General features: G+C 40.4%; 1 protein-coding gene across 2 annotated transcripts in view; it reads right to left on the reverse strand.

Moving 5' to 3' along the window:
* Positions 1–19186, reverse strand: part of LOC125457304 (calcipressin-1-like) — an 82895-nt gene that overhangs the window by 2417 nt on the left and 61292 nt on the right. Inside the window, exons 1-3 of one of the 2 annotated variants that reach the window (XM_048541347.2) lie at positions 10930–11206; positions 2925–3098; positions 208–379 (exon numbers count right to left, since the gene is read on the reverse strand). In XM_048541347.2, coding sequence (XP_048397304.1) covers positions 208–379; positions 2925–3098; positions 10930–11013 — 430 coding nt within the window. In that variant the 5' untranslated portion in view covers positions 11014–11206. Of the gene's footprint in view, positions 1–207; positions 380–2924; positions 3099–10929; positions 11207–19186 lie in introns of those variants that run through there. The other variant, XM_048541346.2, reaches the window with a different exon arrangement.

The raw sequence follows: 19186 nt of genomic DNA on the forward strand, positions 1-19186 counted from the left end.
ACACACTCAACAGAATGGAAATTATAAATAGGCACATTTAATAAAACCACTAGCTTACCACAAAATGCTCAATATTTAGGGAGTGTTTATGTGCTTTCAGAAAATCTGCAGCTATGTTTCAATTGTGCAAAAGGAAAATGTAAAGCAGGAGAAAGAGGAAGGGAGAATTAAGTGCTAGCAAGCTCCGAGCAAACATGCAATGATTACCTGGGCCGAGCTTAGATATTGCATACAGCAGGTCATAGTTTATAACTGGAGTGGCATCTTCTGCTTGCTTCCAGCCAACAGGAGGAGATGCTGGTGGAGAGATGAGGAACTGTTTTTCTGGATGCGGTGGAGCCAGGTGTGGGCTACCTTTACTGAAGGATTTGTTCTGGATCTAGAAGAAAAAAAAAATCACATTACACGTTTTCAAAAGTTCTGCAATTATGTTTAGATTGAAAATGGTCATGTGAATCTTCGTGCACAATGTTAAATAGACATTACGAACAGAACAGTTTTTTTATTTCCGACATCCAACAGTGTATTTTCCGAACAGCAGTATCTAAGTTTCAGACATGAAGTGGCTTTTATTGACTGGGTAATGGGTGCAGGATGCAGCATTTAGAATTTTTAATTAAGAAAACGACAATACTGCAGCTGCTGGAAATCTGAAATAAGGTACTCAGCAGGTCTGGCAGCATCCGTGGAGAGTGAGAAACAGAGCTGATGCTTCGAGTTCAGTGACCCTAGTTAGGAACACCGAAGTAGTTGTTCTGAAGAGGAGTCATATCAGACAAGAAACAGCTATTTTTCTTTCTCTCTCCAGATGCAGTGGACCTGCTGAGTTTCTCCAGCATTGTCTTTATGTGGGATCTTTACTTGTTTTATGTTTATATGTTGCCACTCCCGATCAGTTTAATCACTCACAAGAAGATTGCTGTAGTTGGCAGTGATCTCAGCATTATAACAAGAACATGATACGTGAAAGACCTGATTAACTATAATGCTGGATACCTGCAAGACGCACTCTATTCACAGTGTTTTATGTTTTTGACTGGTGCTGAATATGAAGGTAAATCAACAGTTATTAGGCCTGATTTGCCATTTTGGTGGCAACAAGATCCGTTCGCTCCTGGCACACACCTACATAGTACATATGGGAATCTACAGATTCTAGGTCAGATCCAAGGAAGAAGAAATGTGTGAAATCTGTGCTATTACCGTCACAACACATACAGCTACCAGAATGGTCCTTTCAGTCTTATGAAATGGTCAGTTGCAACCTCTAACCTGCCGCTACCCACTCTCAACCACCTCATTCAACACAAGCAGTTCAGGCACACAAGGGTCCACAGATGGTCTACTCTGTCATTCACCTGCAGGCTCCATGCCATTTGACTTCCTTTCACCTCACTTTCAGCTGCACCTTCTTTCCCAATTTCACTTCAACTTCCATGGTTCTACTTTTAGAATTTGTTCCTGGGATACGGGCGTCACTGGCTAGGCTAACATTCATTGCCCATCCCTAATTTCCTAAGCGCAGTTATGAGTCAACCACATTGCTACGCATCTGGAGTCACACTGAGGCCAACAGGCGCGGCGTGGCGCGAGCAAACCAGGCGCGGCGTGGCGCGAGCAAACCAGGCGCGGCGTGGCGCGAGCAAACCAGGCGCGGCGTGGCGCGAGCAAACCAGGCGCGGCGTGGCGCGAGCAAACCAGGCGCGGCGTGGCGCGAGCAAACCAGGCGCGTTTCCACAACAATCAACAGCAGTTGGGGATTTTCTGAAGAAGAGTCCTGACCCAAAACATCAACTTTCCCACTCCTCTGATGCTGCCTGGCCTGCTGCGTTCACCCAGCGCCATACTGTGATCTCTGACTCCAGCATCTGCAGCTCCTGATGTCTCCAATCAACAACAGTTGCATGGTTATCAGACAAAATATTTTTAAATCCAGATTTTTCACAGAATCCTGATATCACCGTCTGACATAGTGAGATTCAAATACACATACCCAGGCTGAATTATTAACCTAGTGATATCACTTACTCCATCCTTTCCTTGATGCCTTGTTAGCCTTTCCTCACGTTCAACTACTTTGCCCATTTTGCAGCCATTTCTCCTTTAAGCATTTTAAATTTCTTTCAATTTCACTTTTTGTCACTACTTTTGCATCAGTCCAATCCTAACGGATTGGTAGCTTTTGCAAGGACATAGAACATAGAACAATACAGCGCAGAACAGGCCCTTCGGCCCTCGATGTTGCACCAACTTGTGAACTAATCTAAACCCAACCCCCTACACTATCCCATCATCATCCATACGCTTATCCAAGGACTGTTTAAATGCCCCTAATGTGGCTGAGTTAACTACATTGGCAGGCAGGGCGTTCCACACCCTTACCACTCTCTGAGTAAAGAACTTGCCTCTGACATCTGTCTTAAATTTATCACCCCTCAATTTGTAGCTAAGCCCCCTTGTACGAGCCAATGTCATCATCCTCGGAAAAAGACTCTCACCGTCTAGATACACATGGAGCCACAAACAATGCCACTAATAGGTTGGCTGCAGAGAATTGTACATAATTAACACATCTCATGTCGTTGAGTTCATTTCTAGCCAGTCTGGACAGAATTTCATTGGGACTAGAAATTCAGAAGTTCTCACATTTAAGACTCCTGTAGCTCCCACTAGTCAGAATACAAACTTAGCCAACCTCAGAATGCCACTGTGCAACAGCCCTACTCTTGGGCACCAATCTATCATTATATGCACTGACAATGAACATGTTGTACTTAAATAGATATTTTTCAGCTTTACTTAATTTAGCACATGGTCTCATGGAAGAACAAAAACCAATCTGTAACGACTTCAACATATTTTAAGCAAATAGATTTACTAAAAAGAGGGCCTTGCTTTAAAATTACAGAAGTCAAAATGAATACCTGTGCAAAGTATAGTTTCATTTTCTTCCCATTAAACTCGGTTTCATGAAGTTGAATTCTGGCCTCAGTTGCTGCAATGGGATTGCTGAAGTTGATCCGTACACGCCTGAAGCTCTTAAAAAACTGGAAGGTCACATTCTTGTCATAGGCTCTGAATAGTGTCTCAAAGTCATCCTGTCAAGAAAATTAACCAGTGGTTAAATTCCAAGCAATTAGTTGCAGAATAGGCTTAATAGTTTTCAACATTACATCTGATTCACAGTCCTCTGTCAATTGACAATCATCAAAAATCTGAAAGCAAAGGCAAGGAAGAGAAGGAAATTTCTTTATGCAACAAATTCTTTAGTGAGTTCCTCAAATGTTCTGATTTTCTCATCAATTTTCCAAGTTCAAAGGGGAACAGCATCAGATCTCTTGGAATCTATGGCTGCTGAATGATGGCAAATAGGCAGCTGTAATCTGATAAATTCACCATGAGAAATAAACAGATGTATGCCTCTGCATTGCCACTAGCTACAATGCAAGATTACAGGGGATAGAAACTATGCTAATTAACTGGTAGGCAACAGTTGGTAACATTGTTATGTCACACTTCTGCAGTATGTAGTTTTGAACCTGAATCCCCTGGTTCAGAGGTAGAGTCACTACCATTGCACTACAATAGCCCTCAATTCAGCTGTTTTTCAAATGATTTATCTTTCTCAAGAAGGCATTTTATTTTATTATTGTCAAATATACCTAAATACAGTGAAACATTTTGTTTTTCATGCAGTACAGGCAGATCAGAACATACAAAGATCATAGGGTGAATAACAGATGTAGAATTGAGAGGTATCAAAGTGCAGAATGATTGTAAGAAACGTGAGAATAACATCTGCTGTAAAGAGTTCACAAAGAGTTGCCTTCTGTCAGCACCGTCTTGAGTTATTTGAGCAATCACTTTTTAAAAAATCAGTAAACAATGCAAAAAGGGCCAAATACATTTTGACACCCTTAATATTTTGCTCAAGATAACACTTAGTGACTGATCTTTTACATTTAAAAATAAAAGCCACATTTCATTTTACAAATAAAAACATATCTGCCTTGAAACAAAATAGTGTGCAACATTTAATTGCACGATCTTCGCATATATTGAAAGGAGTATGATTTGTTTCCAATGCATACTGTTATTGATTGCTGAAAGGATAACACTTCATTAACGGCAAGTACAACTATCACAACAGCACTGCCAAGTTCCATTTCCTCTATCTCAAACTCCAGGGAATCGGCTTTGCATACCTGGCTGTAAAACGTACAGGCCAATCTTCAGGAATGGACATGTCCGTCAGGCCTGCAGGTTTACATCCAGCCTTCAGCCACTGGGGTGGGTGGGTGGGTGGGGGGTAGCTCAGTTGGATGAATAGCTAGTTGCAAAGTACACCAACAGCGTGGGTTCAATTCCCACACTAAGGTTTCCATGCAGGTCTCACTTTCTCAAACTCGCCTGAGCCATAGCAAGCCTAAGGTTAAACCAATACTAGTCATCTCTAACTGTAGTGCAGTCCAATGGCCTGTGGTTGGGTGTGAGAATTAGGGGGATATGGGGCAAATGCTGGCAAATGGGACTAGATTTACTTAGGATACCTGGCTGGCACAGACAAGTTGGACCGAAGGATCTGTTTGTGTTGTATTTCTGACTGACCACGGTGACTTTATCTTTTACAGCCAGCTGTGCAAGAGCTGCAATTGGCAAGCTCAGTGTCAGCAGGGCAACACAAGAAAAGCATGTTTGCTCCTGATCATTTGCTTCCGTTTTCCAATGGCAATTTGTTCTGGGTCACTGCAACAAACAATTGTTCTGTCGCACTTCCTTTAAGCAGTTCATGGTTCCATGCAAGGGCAATGGCTATTTTTTGCCATTTTATATGCCCCAGTGTGTTTGAGGAAAGGAGATCAAGGAAGAATGCATCCAGTGAACCGAAACCAGTACAACTCAATAGTAATCCTTGAAAATAGTTCTTTTTTATTGCTTCATCTATTTTCAGGGAAGGTTAATTCCTGTTCACCAATGACTTCCAACTTCTTTTATTGAGTACATCTTGAATTCCCTGCATTATCCATCAGAAATAATGAAACACTCACACCTTCACATGAATTTGCAGTTTACACCTGCCTGCCCATTCAATTGGTCTGCGCTCCTCTGAATAACTGGACAAATACAGGAAGTGATCTAATTTGTTGTACCCTTAAGTTAATTTAGTTTCAGCCTCTCCAAGTCTAAGCCACAGCTCCTCTGTCCTGTAGGATACAATGTGCTGGCACTGCAGAATGAGCAGCGAGTGTTTATGATGATGAGACAAGAACCTCTGTTAAAGATGAGGTGATCTGCATACCTAGGTGCAGATGGGAATTCACTTTCCAACCAAAAAAATGCCCACATCACGGGCATGTTCTCCATCTTATGGAGTTTTTAAATTTTTCCCTTTCTGTCTAGCTGGGGGCATGTTAATCCCAAAACAGGAACTGAGTTTGGATTGAGTGGAAGTTTAATGTTAAAAAAACCATGACGTCAAACAACCTCAAGCCCACACATTTTAAAAGGTTTTACTGGAAACAAGGTCCACTCCCATGGGACAGGCTGTCAATGTAAATATTTTAACAAGGCTGCAAGTCTCATATTGCCCCATCGTTTGAGATTTAGTGCTGGCCAAGACCCAGGAGGCTCAGTAACTTCAAGCAGATGTTACACTTTCCCCTACCTCCTGGATCCAACTTACTGACCCACCTACCCCCTACCTTGCAGTTAGACATAGTCCCTAGCCCTTCATATTACAGGGATGATTTCACAGAGAAATCAAGAAAGGGGGAGCATAATGGACCAGTGATTAGGGGGCAGCACAGTGGCCCAGTGGTTAGCACCGTAGCCTCACAGCGCCAGGGACCCAGGTTCAATTCCACCCTTGGGCGACTCTCTGTGTTGAGTTTGCACATTCTCCTTGTGCCTGTGTGGGTTTCCTCCAGGTGCTCCAGTTTCCTCCCACAGCCCAAAGATGAGTAGGCTAGGTGAATCAGCCATGCTAAATTGCCCGTAGTGTTCAGGGTTGTGCAGATGGGGGATGGGTCTGGGTGGGATGCTCCAAGGATTGGTGTGGGCTTGTTGGGCTGAAGGGCCTGTTTCCACACTGTAGGGATTCTATGAAAGACAGAGAGACTTAAAAGGAGGGGACTCCCAAGCTTGGAGCCTCGAAGGTTAAAAAGCTACAAAAGCCAAATAATGAATGGTGAATAAAGTGAGGAATGCACAAGAGGTTAGAGTTGGAAGGCGCAGAGTTTAGGGATGGGGTGAGACCATACGATGAAGAAATTTAAAACACTTATTCTAAAACGAAGAATAAACACAAACAGCAACCAAAGAGCTGACGGGTGAACAGGACTTGGTTTAAGTGAGAATATCAGCAGAGGTTTGGATGTGTTCAAGTTAATGGAGGATGGAAGTCAAGGCATGAGGACACTGGAAGAATCAGGCTTTAAGTCTGCAAAGTACAAGTTCCAACAAAAGACAAGCTGAGCAATGCTATTTAAAGGTGGAAGCAGGCAGGCTTTGTATTTGACAGGAATGGAGATCAATAAACTGAGCTGAGCCAACATTCTAAACAGTCTACAAGAAAAACAGAAATTGCTGGTAGAGCTAAGCAGTTTTGACAGCACCTGTCAAGAGATATCAGAGTTAACATTTTGGGGCTAGTGACACTTCCTCAGAACTGAGAAACAGTCTAGTTCCGTCTCTAGTGTTGGCTGCAGAGAGAGATAGAATCACAGGCTCTGCACCCAGCCACAGCGCCCATTAGGAAATGGTGCCAATACTTCACAAGCAAATAGTTTTTAAATGTAAAAAAAACACTTTAATGCCCAAAACACATTTCTTAGTAAACATTAAATTCTACCAGGTAATAGGCAGAGTACAACACATTAGGTCTTTGCCGGCACAGCCTTATCTCTAATTCCAAATCATTCTCCTGCAAGAGACACATTATGTTCACACTGAGCAGTAAAATGTTTAGATACTAAACTACTTTTGCATGCTGCCAAGTCAAATTTCATTATTTTACTGCTCTGTAAGTGGGGTGATCTTAATCCAATTGAAACCTCCTCATGTGATTAGAATTTACGACTTGGGTTTGTCCACTTGAAAATAAAGATGGAAAGTCTCTATCTTCGTAAAAAAACTTCAGCAATGGAACAGAAATGTGTTAGAATGATTTAAAAAAAATATAATCCATCTATTGTGCCCAATTATTTCAGTCAATGGCTAGTGTTGTCCACATTGGATGTTAATCAACTGAACAGCTAAGGGCAACAAAGCCTCTGCTCAGCTCCAATAGCTGATTGAATCTAAAAAAAGTAAAAGTTACATCCTAAAATCATGCACATTGTAAATATACCTTTGGCCAATTGCTTTCCTCAGTATAGTACACGATATGGTTGAAACTCACAAATCTCTTCTCACAATACATTCATATAGTCTATATCAATATTTAACTCTTAGTCCACAATTTTTGAAATGTACAACTGTAAACATAATTAAACCATACATCCACTCCCAGACTAATTGGCGATTGGAATTTTCCATCCTGACTCAGAGTTTAAGTTTAGACATTTCCTTCAATGCTTTGTCCAAGTCAGTAGCTAATTAAGAAAGATCTTTTGAAAGGAACAAACAGCAGACTAGTGAAATTAAACCCTCCATTTCCTGAATCATTTAGGGTGCTCTGGTAATAGTCTGTACAAGGGCTGTATAATTCATTTATAAAGCACACGACTTCCAATGGAACCTTCCACAATATCACACGTTGCCCTTGTTCCCTATGTGTCCCATTTACAATGCAGAGTGCATTCAGAGGGTAAAACAGTACGTCTGCTCACAAGCTCAGCTTGCGCAAACTGATGTGAAATCCCAGATTTAATACCTATCCGACCACAAACCACGTGAGCTCAGTAAGCCTGAAGGCAGGACAAAAATGGCACAAATATCAAAATGCCAGTGATCATTAGTTTTACCAACCTGTTCGTGCTGGTTTATAAAATTTAGGTGATATTCTGCACCTTTGGAGGAATGCACGATGGCCCATGTTAAGTCAGTGCAAGTTTGGTGTGGGACAGAATAAATCAGATCGCCCAAGATTTACCCACATCCACTACACCACCTCCATTTTACCAGATGGTGTTAAAGACATTTCACACTCCTTAGCCCCAACCAGATAGAAGGATGGAATCAACAATAAAGTTGTAGATTATGAAGCCCCACCTGCAGCTTAATACCTATGGCTTTGACCAAACAGTACAACTGCCTTTTGATTGCTCCCAGAAGTGGGGCAGCAAGCAAATGCTGGCCTGACCAGCAGTGCTCTCATCCTGAGAAAGTCTTGTATTTGATTATCTGTCTTTAATTCTCCTCTTGTGGTTTCAGCGCCAAATTTGATTGACAACATACTTCAAGTGCCTTACGACATTTTGATACATTAACAGAGGCGCTGTACGAAAGCAAGTGCTTTGTTGTTTAAAAAACCTGTAGAGACTCAATCTTAGTTTGACAGTACGTGTGATCATCAGAAAGGTTCATGAATGTGACTGGTTTCATTGCATGGCTTCAGTCAGAAAATTCAAAAGAAAGGGAAGGAAAACAAATTTTAAGAAGCTGTTTCACTTCTTTAAGCTAACCACTCATTCTCTCTCTGCTGCAGGTCCTCTGGTATTCCTTTCAATTTGCCTACAGTCATCACTTGTCAATTCTGCCAGTTTGGGATTTTCTTGGCATCAGCTTACAAGACAGTGCTCCCTGAACAATAGGTACCCACATCAACACTTAGTGAACTCACATTAAAGATTCTCTTTGATAACTGGACATCTCACTGTATGTTTCAATAGTTGGAGACTTGCATTTATATAGCGCCTTTCACAACAACTCGCAAATACACAAACACTTATCACAGCAAGTCACCAGGCCTTAATGGCAGAGGGCTTGTCAACCCAAAGTTCTTTATACCTAATTAAATATCTTTTGAAGTTCTGTAAGGTAGAATGATTTTAAAAAAAGTAATCCACCTACTGTGCCCAATCATTTCAGACAATGTTGTCCACATTGGATGTTAATCTACTGAACAGCTAAAGGAAACGAAGCTTCTGCTCAGCTCCAGTAGTGGATTGAATCTAAAAAAAGTAAAAATTACATCCTAAAATCATGCACATTGTAAATATACCTTTGGCCAGTTGCTTTCCTCAGTATAGTACAGGTGCTTACAAGTGGGGCCCACAATAGTAAGGTGATAATCCTTCAATAAAAACCTACATCGAGGTTAATATTGCCAAGAAACCAGGAGAAGATTTTACCCATGTGACAGTAACACTATTACTGCAATGACTGTCCACATCTTAATAATGTCCAATAGAATTAGACAACAAAGCCAAAAGCACCATTTGTGCGCTGTGGCACTAAATCAAAGTATGTATCTGAATAAGTTATTGGCATTGCACAGTGGTTCTCAAGATGACCATCAGGCCCAACTACATGTGCTCTCATCTGTTACTCAATTTAAACCAGGAAGAGATCTCGTCAATATTAAAGAATATGAAGACTTTCGATGCAAATTTGCACATGCAAAAGTGTCACAACACAATCTTTTTTGGCCTTTCCATAATGTTGTCTAAAACTAAGCATCAGACACAAAGCGCGAGCAGCTGTACAACACCAAATTTCTCTCAAGGATCCGGCCAAGCTGCACTCATTAAGCACTACCGCTGTTCAAAAGGTACAATTCCAGTTAACAACCACCAATTTGTTGTAAAATATTTAAAAAATTGCCAGAAACCTTCTAACTGCCCTGAACATACTTCTGAAATTCAAATACTCTCTGCACCATGAGAAAAACCACAAAGCATGTTTTTGAGGCAGCTAGTGCTTACACCAACTGCATGTTCCTCTGTTTGACTTCATATTCTGGTCACTGAAATGTTTTGCACAATTTAGCAATGGAAAATACTTCTTTCACAACAGCAAAACAATAAAAAAAGGCACCACATTATGTGCCACATTTGCAGCATAAGAACTTCAAACAACGCCTGATACACATTTTAGTCACAGACTGCTGCTGCATCTGTAAGCGGGGTCATTGGTTTTAAATATGCTAACAAATGCCCCATTTTAAATCTTAAACTAACTTTATTGCATTGAACAATTAGTACCTTTACTTAAGCTCTAATTAGATGTTAGAAAAATTATTCATTCCATCAATAAATTCCTACAAAAAGATGCCTCCATTAGTTTGGAGTAATTTCTTTTTAAAAGGAGCATGGAATGCAAAGAGGTTTGCCGTTTAGAAGGTCTAATCTCGTCCTGGGCTATAGAGCTATTCGTAATTCTGGGACTGTTTTCATTATTAAAATATTTGAGAACAATTAAAAAAAAAGTATTTTGCACAAAGTCTTATACATTGGTCAACTTCCCTCACTTTGATACAAAATATTGATATTGAAATAATATACTGGGATGATGCAGTCACTGGTGTATTACTCTTGAAATCCTTCCTCATTGTGTTAGAAACATGGATGTTACCTTGCTTTTCATTAACCCCCACACCCTTGGCTGATAATCCTCTTTATATTTGTAAACAGTTTTGTTTTCTTTCTCCCACAATCTACTGGACATTTAAATAAACAGGAATTTAAAAAAGGAACAATTTTACAAAGAAGCGGATTACAAAATGTTGTTAGATCTTCACTTCATATCAGCTATTGGGAGCATTAGAAACCCCAGATCAGATAGCCCCAATAACAATTTCACATGTAAGAACTAAACTGCAATACCAATTCTCTCCAAATCAAAATGCCAAATGTTGTTAACAATAATCAAACATACCAAGCCAGTTAAATCTGTCCTACATTATAGTAACAGAAACTGTAACAACAGCTTGAAACAGTCGTTCCTAAACTGGTATTGAAAAGGAAATGTATTAAGCCAACTCCTTACCCGAACATCAACATCAGTGAAGACTTCTGTATCAGCCAAGCAGGCAATTAGAATAAAGTTGCAGTTACGGTTTTGAAAATGCATGGTTTCTTGACAGAAAGGTCTGATGTGCAAACCAGCAACAGTGCTGAGCTGCTGCTGACACTTGTTTGAATTACAAGCAGTTATGCCCTACTCTAATTTATACAGAATGCAGTGCTCACCCTCAGGAGCTTTACGGTATGAGACAGCAAATTCTTAAACAAAACCTGCACCTTCCAGCTAGGACAAAATGAACTTCGAATGGAAAGTAGTGACATCAGCACTTAGTCAAGATATCTATGGTAATCAGCTTAGCTTTGCACTGGAAGATGGAAAAAACAGCTGATGTTGCCTGGCAGCTGTGTTATCATTGGTTCTGCACATAGTTTCCATCAGCAGTAATTCCATTCAACACCCACAATATGCACTTAATTTCAATGGCTTGGCTGAGATGGAAAATTTTACACTGTTAAAACAACTGTTAAATAGTAACAAGAATAAATCATTAAACTCTGCTTTTTTTATATTTATTAATGGGATGAGGGCATTGCTGGTCAGGCACCATTTATTGCCCATCCCTAGTCGCCCACAGGGCAGTTCAGAATCAAAATTACTGGGGTCTGGAGTCACAAAACCAGATGGGTTTTTCCAGCATTGGATTCTTCTCATTATTAAATTCTTAATTCCAGATATATTTAATTGAATTCAAATTCCACCATCTGCCGTAGCAGGATTTGAACCCAGGTCGCCAGAATGTTGTCAGAGTCTCTGGGTTAACAGCCCAGTGATGATACCACTGGGCCATCACCTCTAAAGACACCTATCACGATATACTTGAAGATATTAGAAGACAACTGTGAGAAAATTAATGAGTCCCACCCTTAAATCTCCAAATCTTCTTTCCTTCTACTTCACACAACAACTCATGAATTTAATTACCTTGTTTGAAAATTAAAATATAAAAATAATGCCATGCAACATATTCCATTTATAAATTTCATAGAACACAGTGGGAAATATCCAAGTGGTTGAAAATCATTCAGAGGTGCCCCTGTATTACATGTAACGGTGAGAAAACAGATATCTATTGAATGCAATGCGTGATCATAGATGATTGACAGCTACACAGCCAGCTTCAGATCATATTTGAGCCAAGCAAAACTGAACTCTTTTCGAATGCAGTGGGATGGGACGGTGGCAAATTACTGTAGAAGTCAAAGTCAGTTTTGTGTGAACGAAAACCAATGATTTTTCCTTTATTTGTCCATGGGATGAGGGTGTCACTGACTGTGTAGCATTTATTGTCCATTATTAATTGCCCAGAGTCAACCACATTGCTGAGAGTCTGGAGTCACATGTAGGCCAGACCAGGTAAGGTTGGCAGCTTCCTTCCCTAAAGGGCATTAGTGCAGTAGATGGGTTTTTCCAACAATTAGCATCAGATTCGTGATCATCATTAGCTTCTTAATTCCAGATATTTATTGAATTCAAATCCCACCCTGTGCTACGGCGAGATTCAAACCGGAATTCCCAGCATGTTACCTGGGTCTCTGGATTAACAGTCCAGCGATAATACCACTAGGCCATTGCCTCCCCATTGCGACCCCTACCTTGTAGCCCAAGGTCAAATTAAAAACAAGATAGCAAATTAGACATAAAGTATATAAATTATTCACTTATGGCGAATGAATTTTGCTCTCTAGGTCAATATTTATTGCCCATTCCAAACTGCTCTTGACAAGGCAGTGGGGAAGTTGCCTTGTTGGATTGCTGCAGCTCTTGGGCTATAATCTATTGCCCTCATTGTGACCATCAAGAAACAACAGAAGCAGGATCCTACTTTTTCCTGTGTGTTGGATCAAATGACCAGTTTCTCTACTGTAGATTCTACATAAATTTAGCAATTTAAAAATTAGTCACATACAGCCTTAGGCTTTAGGAAATAATTGTGGATAAAAGTCTGGGGAACAGAAACATGATACACACAGCACAAATATGAACACGAGAACTTGCCTTTTGACAACTAAAGAAGTAAATCAATAAAATGTCACTTGGAAAAGGTTAAGGAGAAATTAAATATCCCAGTTACTGAATTATGCAAGAAATATCCGCATGCCTCTTGTGAAAAACCAAGACATTTGGAAAATGTGTGTCATATTTACTTTGTGCGAACAAGGAAGGAGATGACTGAAAATGAGGAAGGAACATAATTACAGCCAAATAAAATAAGTAGGGCCTTGCCCATTAAGTCGATTTTATTTTTAAAACCAATCTATCTCAAAATAGTCAATATGTCCCCTTAGGTCACTGCCAGCACAGCAGGAAGCTCAAGTGAAGATTTTATGAAAGTCTGGGGCATCCTTCCATCAGTGCCAATGGCTATTTCGGTAAGTAGTTTAAAGGACCAGCTTTGGCATTTACTTACGGACACCTAAAGATGCCGGAAGCTGGAAATATAAAAAAAAAGCTAGAAAAACTAGTTCTGTCACAAGGCTATTCACCTTAAAAATTTAACTTGGTTTATCTCTTCACGGATTTTGCCTGAGCTGACGAGAGTTTCCAGCATTTTCAAACTAACTTGGCTATAATGGTTATCCAAATATTAAACTTTATTTTCTACTAAAACGTCCTCTCAGTAATGTATTGAGCAAAATACAACCTGCATGCGCTAGTAAAACAGGGTATATTTTTGCTTGTGGAACACTGAGCTCCAAAATAAAACAGAATTAATTGTAATAAATGGCAAATTTCAGTCTCATCAGTACAAGCTTTCCTTTCTGCACAGGTAATCTGAAACAAGTATTCACTGCAGGGACAATATGCATGAAGTACACTGCTACCTTTCTCATTGATAAAAAGACAATTAAAATTTTACATTTTTGTCAGCGTCTGGAATGCTTTTTCCACCCCCGCCCCCTCGGTTATACCCTACTGCAAACTTGTGAACTACAATTTATCAAATCAGTTTGACTGAATCACAATGTCCTAACATCGTAATATTACACTAAATGAATTCATTAACTGAACTGCAGGTTAAGGCCCAGGCATGGCTACTAATGACAGACCGATTAAACTTGAGGATGCACAAGTGACGAGAACTAGATGAATGCAAACATCTCTGTACAGGTTTCTTGTCACTGTGGCATTGCCCTACCACTGAGCCAGGAGTACCAGGTTGAGGTTCCACCTGTTCTAGAGATGTTTCATAACATTTCTAGACAAGTTGGTTAAAACAACTCTCTTCCTTTATTGGAGGGGCTCTTGTTATACAGTGATAGGTGTTCATACCCCTGGTCCAGGAAGCTAGGGTACAAGTCCCACCTGCTCCCCAAGTATGTAAGAGCACCTCCAAACAGGTTGATTAGAAAGGACTTCAAGCACAAGTGAAGCTTCACACGGACCACAGCAAAGGTAATCACAAGGCTAGAGATAACAAAGTGTGAAGCTGGATGAACACAGCAGGCCAAGCAGCATCTTAGGAGCACAAAAGCTGACGTTTCGGGTCTAGACCCTTCATCAGAAACAAGGGTCTTGTGGCAAAGTAGTAATGTTGCTATCTGTGAGCCAGGAGACCTAGGTTCAACAGCAACCTTGCTCCAAGGAGGTGTGTAATAACATCTGAACAGGTTGTCATCGAAAATATTAATCTTTTTGCAGATTGAACGACTGGGAGTACAGAGCGGATGACAGAGGCTACAGGAATGCACCGTCACTTTTGTTTCAGTCATTCTCAGTACATAACAAAAATACCTTCCCACATTACCAAGATGACCAAACAAATACCTCATGTGTAGCAGGTTTTAAATTTAATACAATCTATCAACAGGTTTCTTCATAATAACAATTATTAAATCATAATTATAAAATCTCATTATCAAAATAAATACTTCCGCACTACGCACCCCCCATATCCCTAAAACACAAAAACAATCATTTTCTCTACAGGAGAAGAGGAGAAAACACAATTGTTTTCAGAGGTTGGTTTTCTGAAATAACACTTTGCATTGGCTATTTTTGAAGGCAAAAGCTTAAAAGGTAGACAACAACAGAAATTTCTGGCAAAATTCAGCAACTCTGGAAGCATCCATGTGGAGACAACCCAAGTTAAACATTGAGTCCGAGGACTCATCGGAGCAGAGCAGTGACTGTTCATTTCCACTCAAGAAATACAGTTGTTGAGGGGTTAAAATGCAATTTGTTAGTCTGTTCCATTAACAAGTAGAAGCTGAAATCAAGTGCAAAGCTGGGATCAGGAGCATTTACAGTTAATTCTATAAAAGCAGTTATATCAAAAGACAACAGTTGCTTTTATAGCCTCTGATGAAGGGTCTAGGCCCGAAACGTCAGCTTTTGTGCTCCTGAGATGCTGCTTGGCCTGCTGTGTTCATCCAGCTCCACACTTTGTTATCTTGGATTCTCCAGCATCTGCAGTTCCCATGATCACAGTTGCTTTTATAGACCTATTCCCTTTTTCAAAAAGATTGCAACTGTTCTGCGCTCTGTTGAGGAGTTACTGGGCTCAAAATGTTAACTTTGCTGACTCCTCACAAATAACTGCCAGGCCTGCTGAGTTTCACTGGCAATTTCTGTTTTTGTTTCAGATCTCCAGCATCCATATTTCTTTGTTTTATTATAGCTTAAAACACAGCATTTTGTGGAGTCTTCTGCCCTAATCTACCGGCACGTGGCTGTTAGTATTATGGTTTCTTACAATCAGCTTGCTCAGAAAAATATACAATCCTGATGCTTGCTTCAATCACTCTTTCAAAAGAATAAGTAGATTTCACCCTGAACTCAATGACAGAGTTTTCATTTCAAAGTGGGGACAGATTGCTTATGGCAAGCTTTTCTCCGTTTCAGCATTTTTTTCAGCGGCTGTCTTTATAAAGCTCTGGTTAGGCCCCATTTAGAATACCGTGTCCAATTTTGGGCCCCACACCTCAGGAAGGACATACTGGCGCTGGAGCATGTCTAGCGGAGATTCACACGGATGATCCCTGGAATGGTAGGTTTAACGTACGATGAATGGCTACGGATCCTGGGATTGTACTCATTAGAGTTTAGAAGGTTGAGGGGAGATCTAATAGAAACTTACAAGATAATGTATGGCTTAGAAGGGGTGGACGCTGGGAAGTTGTTTGCATTAGACAGGGAGATTAGGACCCGTGGGCACAGCCTTAGAATTAGAGGGGGTAAATTTGAAACGGAAATGAGGAGACATTTCTTCAGCCAGAGAGTGGTGGCCCTGTGGAATTTATTGCCACGGAGTGCAGTGGAGGCCAGGACGTTAAATGCCTTCAAGGCAGAGATTGATAAATTCTTGATCTCACAAGGAATTAAGGGCTATAGGGAGAGTGCAGGGAAGTGGAGTTGAAATGCCCATCAGCCATGATTTAAATAGCGGAGTGGACTCGATGGGCCGAATGGCCTTACTTCCACTCATATGTCTTATGGTCTCTCCAACTAAACCAGATAAAATGGGAATCAAGTCAGTCACTGTTCAAAAACAGTCAAAACAGGGTTCTACCAAAAAGCACAGATAATGGGAACTGCAGATGCTGGAGAATCCAAGATAACAAAGTGTGGAGCTGGATGAACACAGCAGGCCAAGCAGCATCTCAGGAGCACAAAAGCTGACGTTTCGGGCCTAAACCCTTCATCAGAGAGCCTTTCTGATAAAGGGTCCAGGCCTGAAACGTCAGCTTTTGTGCTCCTGAGATGCTGCGTGGCCTGCTGTGTTCATCCAGCTCCACACTTTGTTATCTACCAAAAAGCAAGCAGCTATCAGTCACACAATTTCCAGGATGACTCATTAACAAAATAAAACTAGTGCCCGTAGTGAACTTCACCCGACCTATTTTAAAGAAACAGGTATTTCCACAATACTTGAAGTAAGATTTGAATGACTGTGGAGAATAGTTTTAAAGTCCTCATTAGCAATACTTAATATGTATCAACAGACAGGCAAGAGGGATTTGAAAACAAGAAGAAATTATTAAGGTGATAATGGGAACTGCAGATGCTGGAGAATCCAAGATAACAAAGTGTGAAGCTGGATGAACACAGCAGGCCAAGTAGCATCTCAGGAGCACAAAAACTGACGTTTCGGGCCTAGACCCTTCATCAGAGAAAATTATTAAGGTGTCTTACAGCCCTATCACCAACTTTAAAGTAGAGGAACTTCTAACGAAATGTGCTACAAGTAAAGAATTTAGATATGTTGACGGAAGACAATGGCATGATGGGAACAGACCGACAAAATTAGTCATTTTCTTCCCATTCCATTTTACTATGCTTTGATTTAGAATCTTAACTCATAGAAAACTATTGTCATAGTAGTAACAGGAGATTTCTAGATTTTTTTTATCTCTACATTTTTTCACTGCAGTGTCTTTGTTGTTACCAGATTTGCTGTATTGTGATTTTTATCTTGTTGCCATGTTAGGAAAATTCAAATTTGACTGTAGGTTTTAAAGATACTGAGGCAATTACACTGAGCCGAATACACAGGTCTGTTTGAACTAAATTGTAAAGGATTACGGCCCAAGTCCTCAAGATACCCAGGGTCAGATCAAAGCCAGATGCTTGGATGTAGTTCTTCCCTCAAAGCAGCAGACCTGAAGAAGAGGTTGCAATCTCGTTTGGTGCTGTCAACTGGCCGAATTATTTCAAGTGAGAACTGGATCTATTTGTGGCAAGCGAAAAGATCTCTTTGTATTAGTCAACTGCAGAACAGTAATCATGGCTTGTTACTTTAGTTAACCAATCATCTTGGGGCTGGTCAGACAGGAAATTACAATATTACTTTTCACTAATTAGATTAAAATTTAAACAGGACTCTTCTACTTATCTTAGGAACTTGGGAGTCTTTCGGATAGGGTGGAAAAAACGTGCGTATTGTACTGAGCTCCTGAGATGCTGCTTGGCCTGCTGTGTTCATCCAGCCTCACATTTTATTATCTTCGTACTGTACTGAACACGTGTTTACAACTGTGTGGAACAGACTGGAACATTTAGTGGGTCTTTCCAGTCTCTTATTCTGTGTAAATATTGGGTTTTCTTAAAAAAAGTGGCAAGACACAAGACAGGAGTAAGCTTTTTGCTTAGAACTGTTGGAGTTGAGCAAGGCCTTGTCCTCACATCAGTCTCTATAGAATAGGAAAGCTGACGTTTCGGGTCTGGATTCAGATTTTCTGAAGAAGAGTCCAGACCCAAACGTCAGCTTTCCTGCTCCTCTGATGCTGTTTGGCCTGCTGTGTTCATCCAGCTCCACACCTTGTTATCTCAGACTCCAGCATCAGCAGTTCCTACTACCTCTGAGTCTCTAGAATACTCAGTTATGAATCAGCATTTAAAATGTGTTACTGTGAGTGGGCAAAGAATAGAAAGTATACTTCATAACATTGTTAATTCATTGGGAAACTTAGCTCATTACAAGCTGAATTCTGAAATAACTCAATCACACACGGCAATAAAAAAGGAAAAAAAAAGTCACATCACTTTTTACTTTTTAAAAACAATGTGCTACCAACTAAAACACCAAATCAAAGTCACTGGGAATCATGAGTCATTCATTTAAAAAGTTACACAACCTTCATTTCCACAGGATACATTTGCCATTTCGCTCTGGATGCTTGGTTGCAAAACCAACACAGTTGGTGTGCACATGAACATTGAGATATACAGTAAACGGAATGTGAAATGTACAAAGGCATAGAATTAGTCAACAGTTTTAGTATGCATGGCATTTTCCTGCTAGGCAATCATGGCGTTACAGCAAGGCATACAGCATAACTGAAGTCCAAGTTCAGGACTGTAGCCAACTCCGAAACGGTACACTTACACCGTTGACCCCACAATGCTGCTGCGGCATGAATCATTTATAGCTAGCTCAGATCTATAACAACATTTTCACCATCATTTCATCCAGCATTAACAGTGTCATGCAGACATTCTCAATGGCAATTAAAGACAGGCAATAAATGCTGACCTTGCCAGCAATGCTCATGTCCCAAGAACAAATAAAAATAAATGAAACACACTCACGCACAATACTCATTTTTCTTTATCTACATATGAGAACGCATCGTGCTATCAATACAGATGCTAAATAGGCACTTGTGACAGAAAGGCAGAATTAAAGGGAGCAGTCACAAATTGTATTTTTATACTATAACATCATTGCCTTGACATTGCTGGTAAGCTATGCAGTAAAACGGTATTCAACACAGTAAAC

Source organism: Stegostoma tigrinum, chromosome 12 (genome assembly GCF_030684315.1).
Source record: "Stegostoma tigrinum isolate sSteTig4 chromosome 12, sSteTig4.hap1, whole genome shotgun sequence".
NCBI lineage: Eukaryota > Metazoa > Chordata > Chondrichthyes > Orectolobiformes > Stegostomatidae > Stegostoma > Stegostoma tigrinum.